Source organism: Acinonyx jubatus, chromosome A1 (genome assembly GCF_027475565.1).
Source record: "Acinonyx jubatus isolate Ajub_Pintada_27869175 chromosome A1, VMU_Ajub_asm_v1.0, whole genome shotgun sequence".
Lineage (NCBI taxonomy): Eukaryota > Metazoa > Chordata > Mammalia > Carnivora > Felidae > Acinonyx > Acinonyx jubatus.
The window spans coordinates 142277989-142303029 of record NC_069380.1 but is presented as its reverse complement, the minus strand read 5'-3'; the positions used below and the strand labels follow the sequence as shown (position 1 = coordinate 142303029).

Below are 25041 nucleotides of genomic sequence, written 5' to 3'. Positions count from 1 at the left end.
ATCTGTTGGTGTCCCAGAACTTCCTGTAGTATTGCACCTGGGACTGGCACCCAGATCTTTATTTCAGAATCAGGCATGGCTAGTCCTTCCCCAGATCTTATTCTAGCCCTGCTACAGTCAGACCCTCTCCTCAGCAGTACAGGTTACTCAGTAGCACCTGTGTGGGAATTAGAAACAAGCGCTCCTGGGGTGCATGGCTGGCTCAGCCATTAGAGCATATGACTCTTGATCCTGGGGTGTCAGTTCAAGCCCATGTTGGGTGTAGAGCTTACTTAAAAATAAATTAAAAACATTTAAAAAGATGCAGTCGTCTCCTTCCACGATGCTTTCCTGCCCTCCGACCCAAGTTGGTTATAACACGTGCTCAAATCTATGGTAAATATGATGTCACTGGTGTTTCCTAAAGATACACCATTTACAACCTGTACAATCAAACATAGTGGCCTATACCTCCTGCCCCCTGCAGTGTGAACTCCCCTTCCTAGAATGACCCAAAAAATAGAAATTGCCTTCCTCCTGGGAAACTTTTTAGTTTAATCCCAATCCCATTGGCCTTCCCCTTCCTCCAGCCTGTCCCATATTACTGTTCAAGATAAAAGGTAAACCCCCAACACCATGAGTATCCAGAGAATCCCAAAATAGATATACTTTTATTTTAAGCAGGCTCCAAGCCCAACATGGGGCTTGAACTCAAGATCCTGAGATCAAGAGTCACATGCTCTATGACTAAGCCAACCAGGTGCCCCTAGAGGCCCAAAATATTTAAAAGAGATGATGGATAAGGTACATAAGAAATTGAGAAGAGTTTATTTTTGCTCATGACAGGGAAGTGTGAAGAGAATGGGATGAGGTGTCAGGCCTGGTCCCACCTCTTCGCATGCCAATAGCTGAGCAAGCTGATCTCTGGCATTTTACTTTGGGCATTCTACCCTGAGCTTTAGAGAGGTCACTGTAGGATAAGTAGACTGAGCTAGATGATCATAAGGGCTGCCTCCACATTTGGCATTCTGGGGCCATTCAGTGATCAGGGGTTAGTGTCCAGACTGAAGGAACAGGGAGAAACCTGAAAATAGTTTCACTGCTTTTCTGGGATGACATGACTTGGGAGAAATTGTTCACTTGGGAGGAATGAATCATGCCATGGTACCTAGATCTGGACAGGCAGCCTGACACTTTCCTGGTGCTTCTTTCATGCCAAAGTCAGAGCCAATTCTAGGGTGTCTAATTATGCTGATTAAAAAAAAAAAAAAAAGAGAGAGTTTGTGCATACTCAAGCAGGGAAGGGACAGAGAGAGAGAGGTAGAGAGAATCCCAAGCAGGCTTCACATCATCAGTGCAGAGTGAGATGTGGGGCTCAAACTCAGTAACCGTAAGATTGTGGCCTGATCTGAAATCAAGAGTTGGAGGCTTAGCCAACTGAGCCACCCAGGCACCCCTGATTATGCAGATTTTAACACATTACAAATGAGCCCCGGGTAGAGTGCTTTTGTAGGTTAAGGAAGTTTTCTTCTATTTCTAATCTGTCATGAGCGTTAACTTTCATCAAATGTGTTTTCTGCATCAAGGGAAGGACCATGTGGTTTTCTCCTTAAAGTTGTTAATCTGGTAAATTATATAGATAGATTTTCTAATATTAAACCATCCTTGAATTATTTTGAAATCATGGTTTTTTTAAATACACCATTGAATTGGATTTGCTTGTATTTTATTCAGGACTTTTCCATCTATGTTTATAAACACTGTTTTATTTATTTGTAGTTTTTTATATTTTAAATATTTTATTTTTAAGTAATCTCTGCAGCCAGCATGGGGCTTGAACCCACATTGTGAGTTCAAGAGTTGCACGCTCCACCAACTATGCCAGCCAGGCACCCCTATAAACAATGTTTTAAGCACAAAAGAGAATTTATTGGCTCATTTGACTGAAAATTCCAGAGGCAATTCCATCATTGTTTATGAGTGACAGTGAGTGACAGTGATTTTTAATTTTCTTTTTTTCTGTGCTGACCTTGCCTGGTTTGGGTATCAGTGTTACACAAGTTTTGAAAATGAGTTGTATAACTTTCCTTCTTTCCTATTTTTTGAAGTAATTTGTATAGAATGAAGATTAGCTGTCCTTTGAAGTTATATTTAATAAACTTCTAAAAATAACTTCCACTTGATTAGGATGCTGTCCAGACACCCTGGACAAACTTCCCAGTAAAACAATTATGCATGCTGGAGTAAACATTTAAAAAATTATGTAACTGTATTGCTGAACTGGTAAAACTAAAATTAATTCAAAAGAGAAAGGAAAGGGGTGCCTGGCTGACTCATTTGATAGAGCATGAAACTCTTAATCTCAGGGTTGTAAATTTGAGCCCCAAGTTGGGTGCAGAGATTACTTAAAAATAAAATCTTTTTTTATCATTAAAAATTTTTTTTAGGGGCACCTGGGTGGCTCAGTCGGTTGAGCATCTGACTTCGACTCAGGTCATGATCTCACAGTTTGTGAATTCGAGCCCCACGTCAGGCTCTGTGCTGACATCTCAGAGCCTGGAGCCTGCTTCACATTCTGTGTCTCCCTGTCTCTCTTCCCCTCCCCTGCTCATGCTCTGTCTCTCTCTGTCTCTCAATAATAAAGAAATTAAAAAAAAATTTTTTTTAACTTTGTTAATGTTTATTTTTGAGAGAGAAAGACAGAGTGTGAGTGGGGGAGGGGCAGAGAGAGAGGGAGACACAGAATCCGAAGCAGGCTCCAGGCTCTGTGCTGTCAGCACAGAGCCTGACACAAGGCTTGAACTCATGGACCACTAGATCATGACTTGAGCCAAAGTCAGATGCTTAACTGACTGAACCACTCAGGTGCCTCTATTTAATTTTTTTTAATCTTTATTTATTTATTGAGAAAGAGTAGGAGAGGGACAGAGAGAGAGGGAAAGAGAGAATCCCAAGCAGGCTCGGCACCATCACTGCAGGGCCGGACACAGGGCTGGATCTCATGAACTATGAGATTATGACCTGAGCCAAAATTAAGAGTTGGACACTTAGCCGATTGAGCCACCCAGGGCCCCCCAAAATAAAATCTTAAAAAAGAGAAAAGAGACAGAAAGGAAAGTGAACACTCAAAGGAAGCAGGAAACCAGATTTTTCTCTCAGGGCATCTCCAAATCCAGGTAAATTTGAACTTCAGCTTTGGCTGTTGGGTATAATATGGGAGGATAAGTGACAAAACCCTCTCAGAGTCTAACAGAAGACTTCTCTATAAAGCCAGGTCTGCGAAATGGTAAGCTCTTTATATAGGGGTAAACCAGAAGTAAATGCACATCACAGATGGGCACAGTGAGGAACTTGCTTACCTTGATCTTGTTGCTGTCTGGAAGGAAAGGAGATGATTTTTTATTTGGGCACAAGACTTCCTGGAGTAAAGATTGTATTTCCCAGTGATCTCTGCATCTAGATGTGGTCATGTGACTATATGTTCTGGCCAATGGAATTTAAGTGGAAGTGATGCTTGTATTTCATTATGGAATTCTCCATGTATGTGCATAAAGGAGATAGAATGTTAAAGTTCTTTTCTTGTGTTGATTTTGTCTGATTTGAGAGTTCTTAGGATGAAAGGTATTGGGATAGACAACTGGCAGTCTCTGCTGTCCTGGTGCAAGAAATGAAACAGGTGTGGCAGAAACAGAAGGTTCACATGAACAAGAGGGCTTCTTATTCTTTCTTTTTTTGTTGTTGTTTAATAATTTTTAATGTTTATTTATTTTGAGAGAGATAGAGGGAGACAGAGCATGAGCAGGGGAGGGGCAGAGAGAGGGACACACAGAATCTGAAGCAGGCTCCAGGCTCTGAGCTGTCAGCAAAGAGCCTGATGCGGGCTCAAACCCACGAGCTGTGACATCATGACCTGAGCTGAAGTCGGACGCCTAACTGACTGAGCCACCCAGGCTCCCCTTATTCTTTCTTTTTTTAAAGATATTTTTTAAGGGGGACCTGGGTGACTCAGTCAGTTGGGCATCTGACTTAAGCTCAGGTCATGATCTCAAGGTTGGTGGGTTCTATCCCCACATTGGGCTCTATGCTGACAGCTCGGAGCCTAGAGCCTGCTTTGGATTCTGTCTCCCTCTCTCTCTGCCTCTCCCCTGCTCACACACACACACGCGCACACACACACACACACACACACACACTCTCAAATAATTAATAAACATTTAAAAAAAAGGATATTATTTTTAAGTAATCCTGCATCCAATATGGGACTCGAACTCACAACCTTGAGATCAAGAGCTGAATGCTCCACTGACTGAGTCAGCCAGGAACCCCAAGAGGGATTATTACTCTTAAAAGAAGAAGATCCCAGCCCTAGGATCTTCTAAGCTTCAGCCAAGATTAAGTGCCTTGAAAAGGAAGCCATAATTAATGACGGAAGTAGTGGAAGGACATGAAGTGAATTACTTTTGTCTTCATTCCAAAGTAATCCAGATGGGATGCCTGGGTGGCTTAGTCAGTTGAGCATATGTCCGACTCTTGACTTTGGCTCAGGTCATGATCCCAGGGTCGTGCATGCATGTGCGTGCGCGCCCTCTCTCTCTCTGTCTCTCTGAGAATAAATAAATAAATAAAAAAGAAAGGAGAAAAAAATTGTGTGTTTGTGTATGTGTTTATGAGAGAAGCCTGATACAATTTAAATATTTCTTGAATTATCTCTTTTCCTGGGTATGCTAGTCAGAGCTCTTATTTCAAATAGGCCTCAATTCAACCTCAATCCAGCCTTCAGCATTCCTCAATTCCTCTTCTCATTTATCCTAAAAGCAGTCTTATATTACTTGCTATTATTTGTGACTCAGGGCCTTGCCCTTGAGCAAGCTGGCCTTTCTGCCTTCCAGATTTGCAATCACCCTGGGCTCAAGGGCACAGGGCTGGTCTGAGTTGGAGTGGTTTAAAGAGTTACTTTATCTGGGATGTAACTGCTGATTTACGGACTCTATTCTAGTCCCAGTAAAAATTAAAAACTGTTCTTGGAGCCCTTCCAAACCTGCTGAATTCCACAGTTTCAGATGTATGCCCTTCTTTCCTATCACTGGGTTGAATCCTATGAACATTCCCATGTTTGTCCATGTTCTGGATTAGCAATCTTCAAAACTTTTTGCTAGTATACTCCTCATAAAAGTTTTTTAAAAGTATGGGGGCACCTGGGTGGCTCAGTCGGTTAGGAGTCGGACTTTGGCTCAAGTCATGATCTCACGGTTGATGAGTCCAAGCCCCGCGTGGGGCTCTGTGTTGACAGTTCGGAGCCTGCAGCCTGCTTCAGATTCTGTGTGTGTGTCTCTCTCTCTGTTCCTCCCCTACTCGTGCTGTGTCTCTCTCCGTCTCTCAAAAATAAATTAAAATGTTAAAAAAAATTTTTTTTAAGTTTTTTAAAAGTATGTACTACCTTACACATTTCTACTTTGACAAGCTTTCTCAGCAAATTTCATTTAGGTACATAGATTATAATTCCTGCATGTTGGCATGTTGACATAAATCTGTTACATCATTTTTTTAAAATGTCTCCAATGGTATTTAAATACTGTAGTGATTTTGATATGCATCAACCTTCTTTTAAAAAATACACAAACAAGCTCCTTTTTAACAATGGGAAATTTGTATCACTCCTTCTTTTCCTTGAACTGATGTTTTCAATACATTTCCCCCCACACCCAGAGTTTTAGCCAAATGAAATACATATTTATTCTTGAAAGTTTTTTATATCACTTGTCATAATTCTTTGCAACAAAAATGTGTATAACTTGAAATTTTCATTTTATTTAATTTCCTCTGAACCTAAGGCTCTAAGTCTTATAAATTACAATTATGAGTAATACAAAATTGAAATGTTTAATTATTAAAGGAGGTTTAAAAAACTTATTGGCATGGGTTTTTTTTTTAGCCTTCTAAAATAAATAGGTTAAGTATTTTTTAAAGTGTGTTCATGTCAGGGTGGCTCATATGAATCACTGTTTCACTCAGAGTCAATGTCTTTTGTTTGTTTGTTTGTTTGTTTGTTTCTCTATACATTGTCTCAGGGGCATCATGAACATTGGTGAAGCATCATTTCCTAAAAACCTGCTTCATTCTGTTCTCAGGAGGGATTTCCTGTAAGTTGCTGACATCTATTTAAGTTTTGATGCTGACACTTTCTTGTTTTGAACAGAAGGTACCAGGCAAAGACCACTATGGCAAGACTGCCATACAGATGGTAACATGCAACAATTCCAGAAATAGTATTAAGTTGTGGAGGGGGCAGAAAGAGTATCTTAGAACCAGTGAGGTATAGTATTGTGAATGGGAAGGCAGGAAGGAGAACTATAGGAAGCTAGAACATAGGAAATAGACTCCTTTAAATCTATCTGTACCTTTTTCTCCCTGGACAGTGCACACAGTTTGAAGATCATGCACAAAAGCATCAATTCTCAAACTTTTTGGTCTCAGGACCCTTTTGCACTCTTACAAATAATCGAGGGCACCACATAGCATTTGTTTTTGTGGGTTAAATCTATTTTCAGTGAGGGGTTCCACCCCGACCACCACCACCACCACGGAATGTGCCACTTTAGCACATGCATTATTTTGAGCTGAAGGCACTTGAAACCTTGTGGTCTCAAGAGAAAATTTTGTCCTCCCTTAACCACACAGAAGAATCTAAACTGGGGGTCTTTCCCAGAATAAGGATTATTAACAGATAAATTTCTTCTGAGTGGCCCATCTGTATGGCAGGGCAAACATCTAATTACCAAATTTTTGCTCTTCTTACTGTCCTGTGAAGTGCATTCCTTTCTTCTGAAGTCCCAGACCCATACACCCTTTTTTTTAGGTCAGAATGACATTTATGCCTCATTTTGCCTGTCTTTGGAATTTCCGTGTCTATGTGGATTCCCCCTTATTTTCTCCTGTTAATCTGTCTCATGTCAACTTGATTCTTAGTCCAGCTAGAAGGACCTTTGAGCGGAGAGGAATTCTTGGTCCCCAAAATGTATCAGTAATTAAAACAGAAAAAAATTAGGGGTGCCTGGCTGGCTCAGTCGATGGAGCATGTGACTTAATCTGGAGGTCATGAATTCAAGCCTCATGTGGGTGCACAGTTTACTTAAAAGTAACAAAATTGAAAAAAAAAAAGAAAAAGAAAAAATTTAAATATCCAGGTAATCCAATTTTTAAAACAATAAACCTGGGGCTCCTGGTTGGCTCAGTCAGTTGAGCATCCCACTCTTGATTATGACTCAGGTCATGATCCTAGGGTCATGGGATTGAGCCCTGCCTGTGTCAGGCTCTGCACTGAGCATGGAACCTGATTAAGATGCTCTCTCTCCCTCTGCCCCTCTCCCCCACTCATGTGCTCTCTCTCTCTAACATAAATAAATAAATAAATAAATAACAACAAACCTATTGCGTATTACCAAAAATGATGCATTATTTTTTTTTTTTACTTGAGTAGAGTTGATACACAGTGTTACATTAGCTTCAGGAATACACATAGTGACTCAACTTCATATGTTATGCTATGCTCACCATAAGTGTAGTTGTTAGTCACAGCTACAATGCTATAATACAGTGCTATTATAGTACCATTGACTATTTTCTTTATGCTGTAACTTTTGTTCCTGTGACTTCTTCATTCCATGATTTGAATCCTGTATCTCCCACTTGCCTTCACCCATTTTGCCCATATCCCCACCCCTCTCTCCTCTGGCAACCATTGGTTTGCTCTCTGTACTTATGATGTCTAATTCTGTTTTTTTGTTTGTTTTTTCATTTGTTTTCTTAGAATTAACATATGAATGAAATTATATGGTATTTGTCTTTCTCAGTCTGACTTGTTGCACTTAGTGTAATATCCTCTAGGTCCATCTGTGTTGTAATGGCATAATCTCATCCATTTCTAGGGTTGTGTAATATTCTACCATACTTATATACCACATCTTCCTTATCCATTCATCTATCAATAGACAGGTTACTGCCATATCTTGGCTATTGTTTAAAAAGACATATTTTTATTGGGGCACCTGGGTGGCTCAATTGGTTAAATGTCTGACTCTTGATTTCAGCTCAGGTCGTCATCTCATGGTTTGTGAGATCAAGCCCCGTGTTGGGCTCTGTGCTGATGGTACCGAGCTTGCTTGGGATTCTCTCCTTCTCTCTCTACCCCTCCCATGGGTGCTCTCTCTCTCTCAAAATAAATAAATCAACATTAAAAAAAAAATAGAAGACAGCTAGATCCTCATAACTCCTGCTTCCAATATGTTGTGATACACTCTTTTGGTTGAAGGATATGAAGGAAATTTGGACTCACACAGATGTGTGTTTGGAAAAGGGATGATCTCCCAAGAGGACTCCCAGGGGCCCTCAGACCACATTTTAAAACTGTTGACCTAGAAAAATATTTGTACACGTGTACCAGAAAATATATATATATCTTATGAGCATGCATTTTTATCGCAACATTGTTTTAAATAACCAAAAGCTAGAAGCAAGATGCATACTGAAATACTGAAACCATGCCCCAGGGTTAATGAGGTCAAAACTATCACCAGGAAAACCTCCACTGACACCCCTCCCACACCACCACCTCCCTCCGCTTCCAGCCCCCTTTTCTTCACAGGAATGTTAACCTTATCTTTTAGAAGCAGACAACAGGAAAAGCTCCTGCTGGCCTGAACCAGTTTGAGCTGAACCAGTGACACACACCTGCACAGATGGAACCTTGGAATGTTCAATAATTACCGCTACCTCATTACAATGTTAAAATCTCTGCCCCAGGAGCAGCACAAACTTCATTAATATAACATAGGATACATGGATAGGCATGTTATCCAAGTAAGCCGGCACAACCCTACGCTTGCCTTTATATGTGATGATAAAACTCCCCTTCCTTTTTTTTTCGTTTTTTGTTTTTATATGTATATATTTATTTTTTATTTGAGGATAGTTGACACACAATGTTCCGTTAGTTTCAAAAGTACAACTTAGTGATTGACAAGTTTACATAATATACTATGCTCACAAATATAGCTACCATCTGTCCCATTACCAATCCTTCAGCCATTTTTAAGTCAGGCTCTCTTTTTATCTTTGAGTTGTTAAAAGTCCCCTTTCTGAAGATTCACTCCAACCCTAAATGAAAGAAACCCACTTACCCCATCTGGGGAGTCATGGCTTTGGAAATTGTTCCCTATGGTCTCCTTGTTTGCTGCAAATTAAGTTTTCTTTGTGTGACAACTCTGCCTGTAATCTCTCTATCTCTAATTCACCAAAGAGTGAACTTACATTAGTTCAGTTACAAGATAAGTGGAATATAGATAAGCAAATTGTAGTATATTCAAATAATGTAATACACATTGATGAAAAGGAATGAAAACAGCCAGCTGCAATAAAGTGGATGAATCTGGGGCTCCTGGGTTGCTCAGTTGGTTGAGCATCAAACTTCAGCTCGGGTCATGATCTCACAGTTCATGAGTTTGAGCCCTGCATCAGGCTCTGTGCTGACAGCTCAGAACCTGGAGCCTACTTCAGATTCTGTGTCTCCCTCTGTCTCTGCCCCTCCCCTACTTGTGCTCTTTCTTTCCCAAAAATAAATAAACATTAAAAAAAATGGATGAATCTTATAAAATGGCAATGACTAAGATAAGTCTATAACACGAACAATATGATACCGTTTGCACAAGCTTCAAAAATAGGCAAAACTAAATTAGTTGGATGTATGTACATTGGTAGTAAAACTATACAAAGACAGAATACAATTATCCTCAGGGTGGAGAAAGAAGGATGTGATAGAGAGGGGACACAACGGAGGCTTTTATACTACAAGCAGGGTTGTATTTATTCATCCAGATGGAATTTACATGAGTGATGGCTTTTAATTATTCCTTCTTAAAATAATTTTTTTAATGTTTATTTATTTTGAGAGAGAGAGAGAAAGCAGAGGAGGGGCAGAGGGAAAGAAAGAGAATCCCAAGTAGGCTCCATGCTGTCAGTGAAGAGCCAAGGTGGGTTTGATTGATGGTGAGATCACAACCTCATCCTCAATCAAGAGTCGGATGTTTAACTGACTGAGCCACCCAGGTGTCCTATTCTTTACAGTATACATATATGTTCATTTATTCGTTGTAGCTATTTTGTATCTCATAATTAAAAATAAAAATATAGGGGTGTCTGGGTGGCTCGGTTGAGCATCCTACTCTTCATTTCCACTCAGGTCATGTTTTCGTGGTTCATGAGTTTGAGTCCCACATGGGACTCTGCTCTGAAAGTGCAGAGTCTGCTTGGGATTCTCTCTCTCCCTGTCTCTGCCCCTGCTTGTGTGTTCTCTCTCTGTCTCAAAATAAGTAAATAAACTTTAAAATATATATGTATAAAAAACATAAAAATACATTGCTTGCAATAACACTAACAAATAAATGCTTAATATGTTTATATCAATGTTTAACAAAAATGTAAAATATGTTTAACAAAAACTGTGCAAGAACATTTTTTAAAAAACTGCAAAACCTATGTAAAAATGATATAATTTTTAAGAATATGTTTAAAAAACTGTGTAAAACCTATGTAAAAATGATATCTTTTAGTTTTTTAATTAATTAATTTTTTGAAATTTTATTTAGTTTTTAAAATTTATATTCAAGTAGGTTAGCATATAGGGCAATAATGATTTCAGGGGTAGAATCCACTGATTAATCCCCTACATATATCTTCCAGTGCTCATCTCAACAAATGTCTTCCTCAATGCCCTTTGTCTGTTTAGCCCTTCCCCCAACTCTTAACCCCTCCAGCCACCTGGGTGGCTCAGTCACTTAAGCGTCCCACTTTGGCTCAGGTCATGACCTTGCAGTTCTTGAGTTCAAGACCCGCATCAGGCTCTGTGCTAACAGCTGAGAGCCTGGAGCCTGCTTTGGATTCTATATCTCTCTCTCTTTCTGCCCCTCCCCCGCTTGCTCTCTGTCTCTGTTTCTCTCAAAAATAAATAAACGTTAAAAAAAATTTTTTTAAAAGAGTCTCTTATGTTTGGCCCCCTCCCTGTTTTTATATTATTTTTGCTTCCTTTACCTTATGTTCATCTGTTTTGTATCTTAAATTTCACATATGAGTGAAGTCATATGATATTTGTCTTTCTCTGATTGACTAGTTTCACTTAGGATGATACACTCTAGTTCCATCCATATTATTGCAAATGGCAAGATTTCATCTTTTTTTTTTTTTTTTGATTGCCGAGTAATACTGCATTGTATGTAGATACCACATCTTTATCCATTCGTCTGTCGATGGACAATTGGGTTTTTTCCATACTTTGGCTATTGTTGATAGTGTTGCTCTAAACATTGGGGTGCATGTGCCCCTTTGAAACAGCACACCTGTATCCTGTGGATAAATACCTAGTAGTGTAATTCCTGGGTCATAAGGTAGTTCTATTTTTAATTTGTTGAAGAACCTTCATACTGCATTCCTACCAGCAGTGCAAAAGGGTTCCTCTTTCTCCGCATCCTCGCCAACATCTGTTGTTGCTTGAGTTGTTCCTTTTAGCTATTCTGACAGGTGTGAGGTGGTATCTCATTGGGTTTTGGTTTGTATTTCCCTGATGATGAGTGATGTTGAGCAAAAAATGATATAATTTTAATGAAAGTTAATAAAAGAGACTCAAATAAATAGAGAAATATATTTGGTGTCCTTGGATAGAAAAGTCACTCATGTAAAGATGTCAATTCTTCATAAGCATCTATAGATTCAATGAAATTCCAGTAAAAATTCCAACAGGCAGTTTGTGAAACTTTACAAAACGATTCTCAAATTTACATGGAAGAGCAAAAGGGCACAGATAGTTAAGATACTCCTTAACTTATGGTGGTAGGACTTAATTTTTCAGATATCAAGACTCATTCAGATTTATGCTATAAAATTTAAAAGAGTAAATATAGTGCAGGGATAGATAATTAGATAAATGGAATGTAACAAAGAGCCCAGGAAACAGATCCAGGCATATATAGAAACTTGATTCATGACTTGGTATTGAAGATGAGGAAAGAAAATTCACTAACAACAAAATATCTGAAAAAGAAATAAAGAAAACACCCCATTTATAATAGCATCAGAAACAACAAAATACTTAGGAGTAAATTTAACGAAGGAGGTAAAAAGATTTGTATACTGAAAGTTATAAAGCTTTGATGAAGAAAGTTGAAGACACAAATAAATGAAAAGATAATCCATGTTCAAAGACTGGAATCATTAATGTTGTTAAAATGTCCATATTACCCAAAGCCATCTATAGAGTCAGTGCAAACTCTATCAAATTTCTAATGGTATTTTTCACAATAATAGAAAAAATAATCCTAAATTTCATATGGAATTTTGAAAGACCTCAAATAGTCAAAGCAATCCTGAGAAAGAAAAATAAGACTGAAGAGACCACATTTCTTTTCAAACTATATTGCAAGTCTATAGTATTCAAAATAGTATGGTATTGGCATAAAAAAAAAAAAAACAACAAAAACGTAGACCAATGGAACAGACTCAAGAACCTTGAAATAAACCCTCACATATGCGATTGACTAATATTTGACAAGGGAGCCAAGGATTCTTGATGGGGAATGGATAGTCTCTTCAATCAATGGTGCTGGGGAAACTAGATAATCACATTCAGAAATATGAAATAAGATCTCTCCCTTATATCCCCCACAAATATTAAATCAGATTATAGGCTTAAACATAATAATACCAAAAGCTGTAAAACTTCTAGAAGACAGGGAAAAATTCTCCTTGACATTGGTTTTGTTGTTGACTTTTAGGATATGACACCATAACCATAAGCAACACAAGCAAAAATAAACAAGTGGAACGACACTTGGGTGAAGGACCTGAGTAGACATTTTTCCAGAGAAGATCCTCAAATGGATAAAAGGTACATGAAAAGGTATTCAGCATCACTAATCATGAGGGAAATGCAAACCAAAACCATAATGAGTTAGTATGTCTATTGTGAAAAAGACAAGAGATAACAAGTGTTGGCAAGGATGCAGAGAAAAGAGTGCCCTTGTGCACTTTTGGTAGAAATATAAATTGGTGCAGTCAAAATGGAAAACAATATGGAAGTTCCTCAGAATGGAAAAACCACTACCTAGAAGAGATATTTGCACCCCCATATTCATTGCACCATTATTTACAATAGCCAAGACATGGAAACAAACTAAGTGTCTATTGATGGGAGAATAAAGAAGACATGGTATACATAAAAAATGAAATATTATTCAGCCATAAAAAGAAGGACATCCTACAATTTGTGACAATGCCACTGGACCTTGAAGTCATTATGCTAAGTGAAATAAGTCAGACAGAGAAAGATGAATATTGTATGATCTCACTTATATATGAAATCAAGTAAAACTAAAGTCATAGAAGGGCACCTGAGTAGCTCAGTTGGTTAAGCATCCAACTATTCATATTGGCTCAGGCGATCTCTAGATCTTGAGATCCAGACCTGAGTCAGGCTCTGTGTTGAGTGTGGAGCCTGCTTGGGATTCTCTCACCCTCTCCTGTGCCCCTCCCCTGCTCATTCTCTCTATTCTCTTTCAAAATAAATGAATAAACTTAAAAAAAAAAAACCAAAAAGCTAAACTCAGAGAAAAAATGTAAATATTGAGAGAGGAGATAAATGTAGTCACTCAGTCTGCCATTTTGAACCCCTAATCTCCTCCCCTTGTTTTAAAATTATTTCATCAGGGGGTACCTGGGTTGCTCAGTTAAGTGTCTGACTTTGGCTCAGGTCATGATCTTGAGGTTTGTGAACTTGATCCCCACATCGGGCAATGTGGTGTCAGCACAGAGCCCATTTGGGATCTTCTGTCCGCCTCTCTCTCTCTGCCCCTCCCGCTCTCTCAAAAATAAACATTAAAAAAAAATTTTTTTTTTTAAGTTTTTCATCAGAACAAAAATATAAGGCAACCTTCACTGTGTGAGCTGTCTCCATTTTGAGGTACTCTTATGAACCCTTGTCCTGCTTTGGGATTCAGCTGAAATAAGGCAATATATATATAAATTTGGAAATCAGTGGGACACAAAGTGGTTGGTTCCTTTCTTCCAGCCTCCTGTTCTACAAAAGGTGGTAGTTTTTGACTCAGTCTTTTCCCTGAAATCCAGGGTCCTCAATATTGACTGTGGTTAAACAGAAGCCACAGGGGTTCACATCCTAAAATTTTCATCTTATCTGAACTAATAAATGTTCAAAGAACTGTTTGACTCCAAGCACTCCCTATGTGAAAGATTCCCAGAGTTAGAGAACTCCAATTAGATTAAGGTATTGTTTCCTCTCGGGATTCCCCTGGAGCAAGGCTTGAGGGAAGTCACAGGCCGACTTTGTACAGAAGATGAGGGCCCAAACTGTTCTCTGCCTGCTTCTGGTTGCAGTGGGCATATAGTTAGAGGCACCATTTGACATTCTCAAAACATAAAAGCAAAGAAGGCTTTTTTTTTTTTTTTTTAATGTTTATTTATTTTGAGAGAAAGAGAGAGCACGGGAGGGGGAGATAGAGAGAGAGAAGTAGAATCTCAAACAAGAATCCCAAGAATCTCTCCTATTAGCAGAATGAGGGGCAGGATCCCATGAACCCTGAGATCATGACCTGACTGAAAGGAAGACGAACACTTAACCGACTGAGCCACCCAGGGGCCCCCAAAACTAAGAAGGCTTTACACCTGTTGGTATTTCTTCCATCTAAGCACTAAGCCTCACTTACTTCTAAGGTAGAAGCTAAGACATTTTACTCTGTCTCCTACTTTTCCAAAGCCTCTGTGTTTAAAAGGAATTAAAAAGTAAGGGCACCAGGAAAACCTATATTTCTAAAAGAGAAACCTCCCAAAGTTATCTCCTTGATGAGGTTACGAAGTCATCACCATTAGCCTTTTAGGAACTAGATGGTAAATCTGGAGGATAACAACAGCATGAGCCTTTCATAAATTGGTATCTAAGGTTTTCCTGGGGAGAGATTTCAGTTAAGCATTTTCTCCACTAAATGGCCAATCTTTAGCTTCCCTGCTACTTGCCTTGTCACTCTCCCTCCACCCTCAAGTCTATAACATTGCTTTAACTCTGAGTTTTCTATTAATTGATCCCATTTCCCAGAAAAAAAAAAATTGTTGTCTGTTTCATACCTCAGTTTACCGCAGCTCAAATCAAAATTCCCCCTTTCAGATATCATACTTTGACTGGTGGGTGAAAAATGAATATTCCTAAGACTCAATTTGCTTCTTCAGAAAATGAAGTCGGGTTATGGAATAGAAGCCACTCCTTTTTAAAAATAAAACAAAAAAAATAAGAATGTTTAATCTTGCCTCCGATTTGTAGAAATGGTATGGGAAAAAACACAAAAAAATTCAAAATGATTGATGTCAGTTCAATAAAAGTGTACTTTTAAAAATGCATTCTTAAAAAAACCTTAAAGCAATCGTTCCTAAACTTGTCATGAGTTTCAGAGTCACTGATTTTCTTCATTGGGTGTTTTCCTCTTTTGCTTTAAAGAGGGAAACAAAAATGAAGTCGTTTTGAATATTTTCTTACCATCTTTTCTTAGCCATTTAAAATTCTATTGTCGAATCAAAAACATGTTTCTGTAACCGAAATACAATTACAAATAAATAAACTGGATTGTCTTTCTGTGAAACTTCAGGAATCACCTTCCACTTTTCCATCCTTCACAGAACAATGTAAACATCTTTCAACTGAAACCCTCAATGAAAGCCTTTTATTGATTTTCAAGAAACGAGGTGGTTTCACAGGCATTTAACTCTCTGTGGGTCTTTTAAAACCAGTTACCTCCTAAGAGGCTACCTTCAAAGGAAGTATCATATAAAGGGGATGTAAACGAAACCAACGGAAAAAAAAGAAATCAGCAGTAGTGTCTTTAGATACACATTAAAAAGATAATACTGCATAAAGTGTTTTTTTTTTAATTTAATTTTTAAGTAATCTCTACACCCAACTTGGGGCTCGAATTTACAACCCCAAGATCAAGAGTCCCAGGCTCGATTGAATGAGCCAGCCAGGAGCTGCCCAATTGTTCTTATTTGAATAAGTGGGCTGACCTCTTGTTCTTCCCCTCAGGAAATTAATTACAATGGATTAACGTGGAAAACTGAAAAGGTTGCCTGATTTCTCTTTTGTCTTCCCCTCCCCCCTCAACCTCAAGCCTCTCTGAAAGTGTTTACTTGAAATCAGAATATGGAAAGTTTTTTGGGTTGAGTTTAAAAACCAAAGTCAGAATAATTTTCCTCGGTATGCAGAAGAACAGAAATGAGCTGTTTTCAGAAATGGTTTTTAAAGTTCATAATAAAGTTGAATAGTGACTGTAATGTTGATTTGCCTGATTTACACAAATATTTGTTTTTAAGAGAGGAAAATGGAGACTTAAAAAAATTTCTTCTGCCCTTCAAGTTCCTTCGAGCTGGACTAAAAAGCAAAATGAGGTGAGACAGATTAACAGAAGAAAATCAAATTTAGTTTCCTACGTACTATGTAGTTTCCTATGGGGAATCCACAGACGTGACATTCCCTTAACATGCAACTTGAGGCTTATTTGACTTCCAGAGCTAAGGAGAGGGGGAAGGGTCTGAAGATAGGAAAGGGGGGAGGGTGGGGGCGATTTCTAACCAGAAGGTGAGAGGAGATGTTTGGGAAACAAAGGTTGCCCTGTTATGGAGACAGTTCCTCAGATAAAGAGATCTCTGTTAATAGCTCTCTCCTTGGCGGAGGCTCTCCTTTCCAATGTAAATTTAGGCAGTTGAGTGGGAGGTAAAGCGCTTTTCCTGAATCTCCTGGGTTTTAATTGCTTTTAACTCAAAATAATCTTCATGTCAAACAGTCCATCTTGGGGCAGTCTGTCCTTGGCCCCTTCTCACGATACAACTCAGAGATGGGTGGAGGAATATATATTCACATTATACATATATATGTTTCCTTTCTACTGATATTAAGTCTAGGCTATTAACCTGAGGATTTAGAAAAAAATGATTTGTTCCCAGAATGGTTGAGCAATGCTGAAAAACCCATTGAAAAACACTCTCCCCTCTTCATTAATTTGGAATTTGGGCCCTGGGGTATTACAAGAAATATTTTCCTTTGCCTTATCTATACTCAAAGGACTTGTCAAGCAAATTAATAATAAGATAGGATAAAAGGAGAATCTTTAAAATACTGAGGCAAAACACTTTAATGATCTAAGTGCTGAAGAATCCTTAGCTTTCCATACTGACAAAATAACTGACCATTACAAAAGATTTCTCCAGTTCTCTAAAGCATCTACCCTTAGAAATTGCTACCTTATTTACATTCATTACTTTAATTCGTAAAAAATAAAAGTATAAAAAAAAATCCTCCCAGAGGGGAAGTGTGTGGGGCATGTGTGAGTAGGTGATGGGGATTAAGGAGTGCACCCGTGAAGGGCACTGGGTGTTCTATGAGGGTTGAATCACTGCATTGAACACTTTAACAGAACACTTACGTTGACCATATTTGAATTAACATAAAAAACTAAACTAAAGAGAAAACCCTCCTCTCAATAGGAATTAATGGACTTACATTCGATTTTCTTTCTGCCTTTGGATTGTTTAATGAAATTCAACAGAGAGGTGCACTGAATGTACAAAATGGAAGGTTTTTCTAGAAAGAGGGTGGGGCAAGAGAGTTATTAGCAAAAGAAAAGGATTGTTTCAGATGAGGGTGCTTTTTGTGAGAGAAAAGTAAGGTTCCTTACCTTGCAGATTACTGCATCTTTCTTTGGCAGGTGAAGGGGACCCAGGTGGCTGACTCTTTGGTACCTATTGAAAAATTCCTGACTGACGGGTTAAGACCGTATTTCTTGGAGAGGTTGAAACCGCAATATGATTATGTATTAGGTCCCAGTTTGGGAACTTGGTGTAAATGATACCTTTTGGGGCCTGTGTTATTTTGTTTGTTTTTGTTTAACAGGGTAAAGAGATAAAAAGAAAAATATCTTAAGCAGGTATTATTTTTCCTGCCCAAAACAAGCAGGAGGCTGAAGAGCAGGAACAGTGGGCACCAGGGACCTCAGAAGGAGCAGCGTGGGTGGCCTGGAGGGATGGAAGCCAGGCCAGAGAGGGTTCAGAAAGATGAAGTTCAGAAAGATGAATCTTTGTTTCCTAGAAGTCTTAACGCAAAAAGAGGAAAGGGTAGTAGCTGCATCAAAAAAGGTTTTCATTTGGGGCACCTGGGTGGCTCAGGTCATGATCTCATGGTTTGTGAATTTCAGCCCCCCCATTGGGCTGTCTGCTGTCCGTGCAGTGCCCGTTTCAGATCCTCTGTCCCCTTCTCCCTCTGCCCCTGCCCAGCTCTTGCTCTCTTAAGGAAAAACAAAAACAAAAATGAAAACAAAACAAAACATTGAAAAAAAAGGTTTTCATTTGTTGTTTAATTTGGGAGAAATTTGACCATGTGTATAGCTTGAGAATGATTCAATAGAAAGGAAGGACTGAAAATACTTGGAAGAGGGGCATCTGGGTGACTTAGCCGGTTAAGTGTCCAACTGTTGATTTCAGAGATTGAGCCTCACTTCAGACTTTCTGCAGACAGTGAGGAGCCTGCTTGGGATTCTCTCTCCCCCCCTCCCACTTGCATGAGTGTGTGCTCTTTCGCTCTCAAAATAAATAAATAAACTTAAAAAAAAAACGCTTGGAAAAGAGCAAATGAGGAGACAGGAGGTAACGGACACTAAGGTAGGATGTGACTTAACACATAAGAATTAGTGTTAATTTTTTTTTAATGTTTATTTTTATTTTTGAGACAGAGAGAGACAGAGCATGAACTGAACGGGGGAGGGTCAGAGAGAGAGGGAGACACAGAATCTGAAGCAGTCTCCAGGCTCTGAGCTGTCAGCACAGTGCCTGACTCGGGGCTCGAACTCATGCACCGGGATCATGACCTGAGCCGAAGTCGGACGCCCAACCGACTGAACCACCCAGGCGCCCCGAATTAGTGTTAAAAAGGAAGGTGAGTGATTTTTATTTTAAGTTGGGAAACTCAAGGAAGGTCCATATAGGGTTAAAAGCAGGAGTTTGGTGTCCCAAAGCTGCTGTGCTCACCAAAATGAGAGTTAACTAAGAAAGAACACTCCAGAAAGCCAGATATCCAACAGAAGAGAGTGGCAAGGAGGGGGGGGGGGGGTGCCAGAAGGACAGTGGTGCAGCAGCAGCCTGGAGGGATCCAGATTGCGGTCTTCTGGAAAGCTTGTGGGAGAAAGAGAAAACTCTTGTGGAAAATGGAATCAATAGGTTATCTGATATGGTTGATATCTGGGAAAAAGAATTATGATAGTTCAGATGGACAAATGGAGAAAAATCAAGATTAGGTACATACAAATTCATGCAAGTAAAACATGACACTGAATACTTAATCCATGCAAGGTGCTGTTGTAAGTGGTTTAATGTATATAGATTTTAATATTTTTTTGTTTAGATTTTATTTTTAAGTAATTTCTACACCCAACGTGGGGCTTGAACTTACAACCCCAAGAACAAGTCACATGTTCTATAACTGATGCAGCCGGGTGCCCCTCCAGAGTCTCTACTCTTTAAAAAAAAATTTTTTTTTTTAAATCTTATTTATTTTTGAGAGAGAGAGAGAGCGTGAGCAGGGGAGGAACAGAGAGAGGAGACACAGAATCCAAAGCAGGCTCCAGGCTGTCAGCACAGAGCCCGACTCGGGGTTTGAATCCACAAACTGTGAGATCATGACCTAAGCCGAAGTTGGATGCTCAACCGACTGAGCCACCCAGGAGACCCTAGTGCCTCTACTCTCAACCATGAGAATATACAGTCTCTCCAGGTAAGGTGGATGGGATTGAAAAAAAAACTGACGAGAAAAAATGTTATCATTATACAATTTTGTGGTTATGCAAAGAATATCTTTACCATTTATTATCACATAAACGTTGACTTTAATTTTATGAACACTGTGATATGATTAGGTCGGCAAGATGTCAGATGGAATGTTCAGTGGATTAAGATTTCAGACTACATGAAACAAAAGATAATGTACAATAAATACAGTCAACAGATCGGGAAATAACAGCATAAGAATATTATTTGAAAATATGGAGGTAATAAGGGAAAACTGCTAAAATAATTGAAAGTTTGGCTCTGGAGAGGGGATTGAAAAGTAGGGTGTGGAGAAGGGAGATGCTATTTTTCATTTTATGTTTTGTCATGTTTTTGACATTAAAAAAAAAAACAAAACCACTCTGCATATGTAAATTTAGCAGAAATAAAGGAGAATGCAATTACCAGAAAGAGTGGGGTAAGGGCAATACAGAGCTCTGATTATTTTTTGCTTGGGGTCCCAAATCTATAGCTCTTTGTTTCTAAATGAAGACTTTGTTGTTTATTGTAATTGAAATTAATACAATTTCCGCTAGTAGATTGAGGTCCCTAGAGAGTTTATAATGAAGATTAGAGAAATTTCTTCTTTTTTATTTAAAAACTAACAGAAGGGTTCCTGGGTGGCTCAGAGTGTCCCACTCTTGGTTTTGGCTCAGGTCATGATCTCACAGTTCCTGGGTTTGAACCCTACATTGGGCTCCTTGCTGACAGCTTGGGGGTCTGCTTGGGATTCTTTCTCCATCTCTCTTTGCCCCTCCCCTGCTCATGTTCTTTCTCTCTCTGTCTCTCTCACAATAAATAAATAAACTTAAAAAAATAAAATAAAAACTAACCAAATGCATCACTAGGTTGTGTTTTCTTTTTTTAAAGGTGAGAAAATTTTAGGGAGTTAGAGTAATTAATTTTATTTGCTTTTAAGCCATTATTGAACTGGACACTAAATTATAATGAAGGTTCGTGGGTGTTTATGACTAGCTTTTTTCTTTAATAATATGAGTATATACCACTGTTGTTTTTAGTTCAGTGAGTGGTTTTTTTTTTTTAATGTCTATTTATTTTTGTGAAACAGAGAGAGAGAGAGCAGGGGAGTGGGAGGGAGAGAGAGGGAGACACAGAATCCGAAGCAGGCTCCAGGCTCTGAGCTGTCAGCACAGAGCCTCAGAACCTTGATATCATGACCAGAGCCAAAGTCAGACACTTAACCGACTGAGCCACCCAGGCACCCTTAGTGAGTGGTGTTTCAAACTCAACATTGACTTCTACTTCCTAAAAAGGAAAAACCAAAAAAAGCACTTCAAATTAGGGAGGAGAAAAAAGCAAATTATAAGCTGGTTATTTATAATATTTCATATATACATATATAATTATATTGCATAAAAGGAGCTAATTCAGTTAATTTAAGAAAATTTTTGTGGGGGAAATATTTCACATGGTGTGCCAAGAGCTAGTCTTATTAAAGGAGGTCTATTACTGCGTATTCCTGAAAAACCCAAATCAAAAGCGATGGACTGTAAAAGTATCTACATGTGAAGAACACCATGTACAACTGTCTTCCTTGAAAAAAGTCTTCAGAGTACTCAAAATAAAATTAAGGTGCCACTGTTTTATGTTATGTCTGCTGACATTACTTTTCTTCTTGTTAACTAGCCACAGATGCAAAGGATGCTACCAACCAGCCCTTAAATAGTAACAGTACAGCCCTCAGAGCAAGGAAGGTGGTAAACCTCTACACAAGGCCACATGCCTTTGAAATCTTCCAGCAGGGATGGGGGAATCAGCTTGCACAGATTATTTCTCAATATCCTTTAAACTTCTTTATTAATATCAGTCAGGGCTGCTATTCAGTCTGCTTAAGAAGTCCAGGCCCTGTTTGGCATGGTCTATAGGGGTGAGTTTATCTAATCCTTGGAGAGTGTATGTCATTCCTTTCTTCCTTCCTTCCTCCCTCCCTCCCTCCCTTCCTTCCTTCATGAGAGCGAGAGAGTGAGAGAGCAGAGTGATCTCGAGGGTGAGCGTGAGTTGGGAAAGGCAGAGAGAGAGGAGAGAGAGAATCTTAAGCAGGCTCCATGCTCAACTCAGAACCTGCCACGGGGTTCAGGGCTCCATCCCATGACCCTGGGATACCTGAGCAAAAATCAAGAGACAGACACTCAACAAATTGAGCCACCCAGGCGCCCCTTGGAGGGGGCATTATTAGCCTTGTTTTGCAGATGATAAAACTGAGACTCACAGGTGGTCCAGCCAGTTCTGGGTAGAGTTAAAATTTGCAACTTCCTGCCTCTGGAAGGTTGGGCTTCCACTATGCTTTTCTGTACCTTTTGGCAGGATTGACAAATCCCTGAGTTATTCTTTCATTAACTCCCCAGCAGGCTGGCAATGATAACAGTCACAGAACCCTCCCACATTAGAATTGATTTGGCAGAAAGGGCACAGGATTCAGGGTCAGGAGGCCTCATCCTGCTACCAGCTCCGCCTCTATCTATCCCAGCGGTCCCTGGTGAGGATCCTCTGCCTTCTTGAGCCTCAGCTACCCTAACTGGATAGGAGGCTTGGATCCCAGACAGCTCAAACGTACATAGATGTCACACCTCCCCTTTCCCAGAAGCTGTTTGGCTCTTCCCAGATGGACAAAAACTCTAGATGTCCAACTAACCTCCCCAGGTGAGAAATGGGGCCAAAGTGACCTCTGTTTGGGATGAGTTACAGGCCACCATGGAGCAGGTTGCTGCACTAGTCTGCTTCTATTTATGCTGTTTTAATTTTTTTCTCTGCTTTATTATTATTTCCAAATTTTAGTTAGAGCCACTTGTTACTTTCCATGGCTCTGAGTAGGGCCTGCTCCATTATTTTTCTTCCTCTAAACTCAGGTATTTGAGATTCTAGGAGATCCTGTGCAGCTCATTAAAAACTCAGTTCCCATTCGACTTTCTATTCTCCAGCTTCTATTCTTCGAGAGAAGACAATACTTGGCCAAAGGCTCTGTCTTGAAAGCGAGTCCATTTAAGGGCAGGCTTTGCATCAAGTGCTAGGGGGTCAGACAAGTGGATTCCAGTCCCAATTTTGCTTCTTCAGCTTTGCTGTGAAACTTTGGGCAAGTTGTTTAACGTGTCTGGGCTTTAGTTTCCTCATTTGTAAAATGGGTACAGTAATGTTTATTTTAAAGTAAAAGGGCACGGGGCAAAGTTCATACTAACAAACTCCTCTTCTTGAAGTGGCTGCGAGGAGAGCAGATTTCGGTACAGAGAAAAACTAGGAGTGCTCTGTCTTCTGCATGTAAAAAGCGATTATTTGGGACCCGTTTTTAAAGTAGGTCGGGTGAAAGGAGGCAGGGATGCAAACCAAGTCCCTGGGCGGGGATGGAGGCTGGAAAATAGATCAATATCCAGGGAAGGGAGGAAAGGGCTCTCACTGAATCCCCCAGGGTGCCTGGCAGAACAGCCAGGTGCCCATAGATTCAAGGAAACTTGGGCAGAGGGGCTTTTCCCTAAAGTAGTTCAGTTTTCTTGACAAAGGAGGGAGGTAAAGGATTTCAGAAACAGGAATCCAGGGCGTGTCTTCGTTGGCGCGAGGCAGACAGTCAACCCGCACTCGGTGGTCCCTACTGCGTTGGTTCGGTTCGGTGCAGGTCACTCAGCAATCGTTCAGTTAAGGATTTAAGCTTTACTGGAGCTAGCAACCAGCTCCTTGACTGGAGCTGGGGGTCAAAGGGGCGCTGCGCTCTCCTCAGGACCGAGCGCAGTCAGGCCGGTGCGGGAGCACGGGAGCGCCGGGCCCGCCCGACGGTGGGCGGACTTCGGAGCTCTCACTGCACCGGGAAGTGATGGCAGCCGCCCCGCCGCCTGACGCCAGCGGAAGTGCGAGCCCCGGGCGAGCCTGCTCCGCGGCGGACCGCCTGGGAGGGGGCGGGCACGGGGCGGAGCAAGGGCTGTTGTGGCTCGAGGGGGCGGGCGGGGTCTGCAGCGGCGGGGCGGGGTTTGGCGGCGGTTGTTTTCACCCTGGCGGCGGTGCCTGGCGCGCTTGGCTGGGGCAGATCGGCGTGGAGGCGTGAGCTGGTCCAGAAAGGGGTGATCGCGGCTGGAGGGAGCCAGGAGGGCCGGAGGGACGCGGGGAGCGGGCGAGCAAGCCCGTGGTCGTCAGCCGCCAGGATGTCAGCGCAGTGCTGTGCAGGCCAGGTGAGCTGGGGAAGCGTGCGGCTGGGTGGGGGGTGGGGGGAGGTGGGTCGGGCTACGGGGTGGGAGCCCAGGCACCTACGGCTTCTCTGGGTGCAAGTCCCAGATCCAGATCTTCGGCTGAAAGTGAGGCGGGTGGTGGGTCGCCCGGGGCTGACACTGCGCAGTCTAAGTGAGTGAGTGCCTCGGGCCCGAGCGCGGCGCTCAGCCGTCGGGGAAGCCCTGTGTCGCGCGCGAGCTGGAAGGCACTCGGGGAAGCCCAAGACGAGACCCTGGGGTCTTCCCGTCCGGTCTTAGGGACTTCGCTTAGGGCGGGGCAGGCAGGGCTCGGGCGAAGGATCCAGACTGCTCCTGGAGAGTGTCGCCGACCCCTCAAGGCAAGGGTATGTGGGGTTGAGCCCCGTAGCCCACCAGGTTCGGCTTACCTGATGAGTCCAGAAAAAGACGTACGTTTGGGCAACGTCTTCTTTCTCATGCGGTGAACAAAACTCGGGTCATATGGCGCAGGCAGTTTGCCCTTGGCATCTTGCAAGCCTAGAGCATTGGCTCTGTGCCTTCCAGAACGTCTCGAAACCTTGTTTCCAAAGTATGGTTCTCAGGGCCGCGCGCAGGGAAGACTAACCCAGCCCTGCTTCCTGAGTTTCCCGACGCAACCCTCGCTGCACGCTACCTGCTGCCTGGGCAGAGCTCGAGCCTTCCCGTCCCTTCTTTCAACTGAACTTGCCAGTTACCCCCATATAATATCTTAAAATATATTTGTCTACTTTGGATAGGCGACTCCTACTGGTTAGTAGCGCATCTGGGCAGAATTAGTAGGTTTTAACTCTTTAATGCTAATTTCACGCCTTCCTGCCGAGTAAGAAAAAACGAAGTAAGCAAAGCCTTCCGGATGTCGAACTCCCTCTTGCCTATCCTCCCTATTCTGTACAGCATTTCTGCACATAATTTTAATGGGGTGTTTTTGTTTGTTTGTTTTCAA

General features: G+C 40.9%; 1 protein-coding gene across 1 annotated transcript in view; it reads left to right on the top strand.

The window, feature by feature from the left end:
• Positions 1-23822: 23822 nt before the first annotated feature.
• SERINC5 (serine incorporator 5) overlaps positions 23823-25041 on the top strand; it is a 100151-nt gene continuing 98932 nt past the window's right edge. The window contains exon 1 of the mRNA XM_027039228.2: positions 23823-24065. Coding sequence (XP_026895029.1) covers positions 24039-24065 — 27 coding nt within the window. The 5' untranslated portion in view covers positions 23823-24038. The remainder of the gene's footprint in view (positions 24066-25041) is intronic.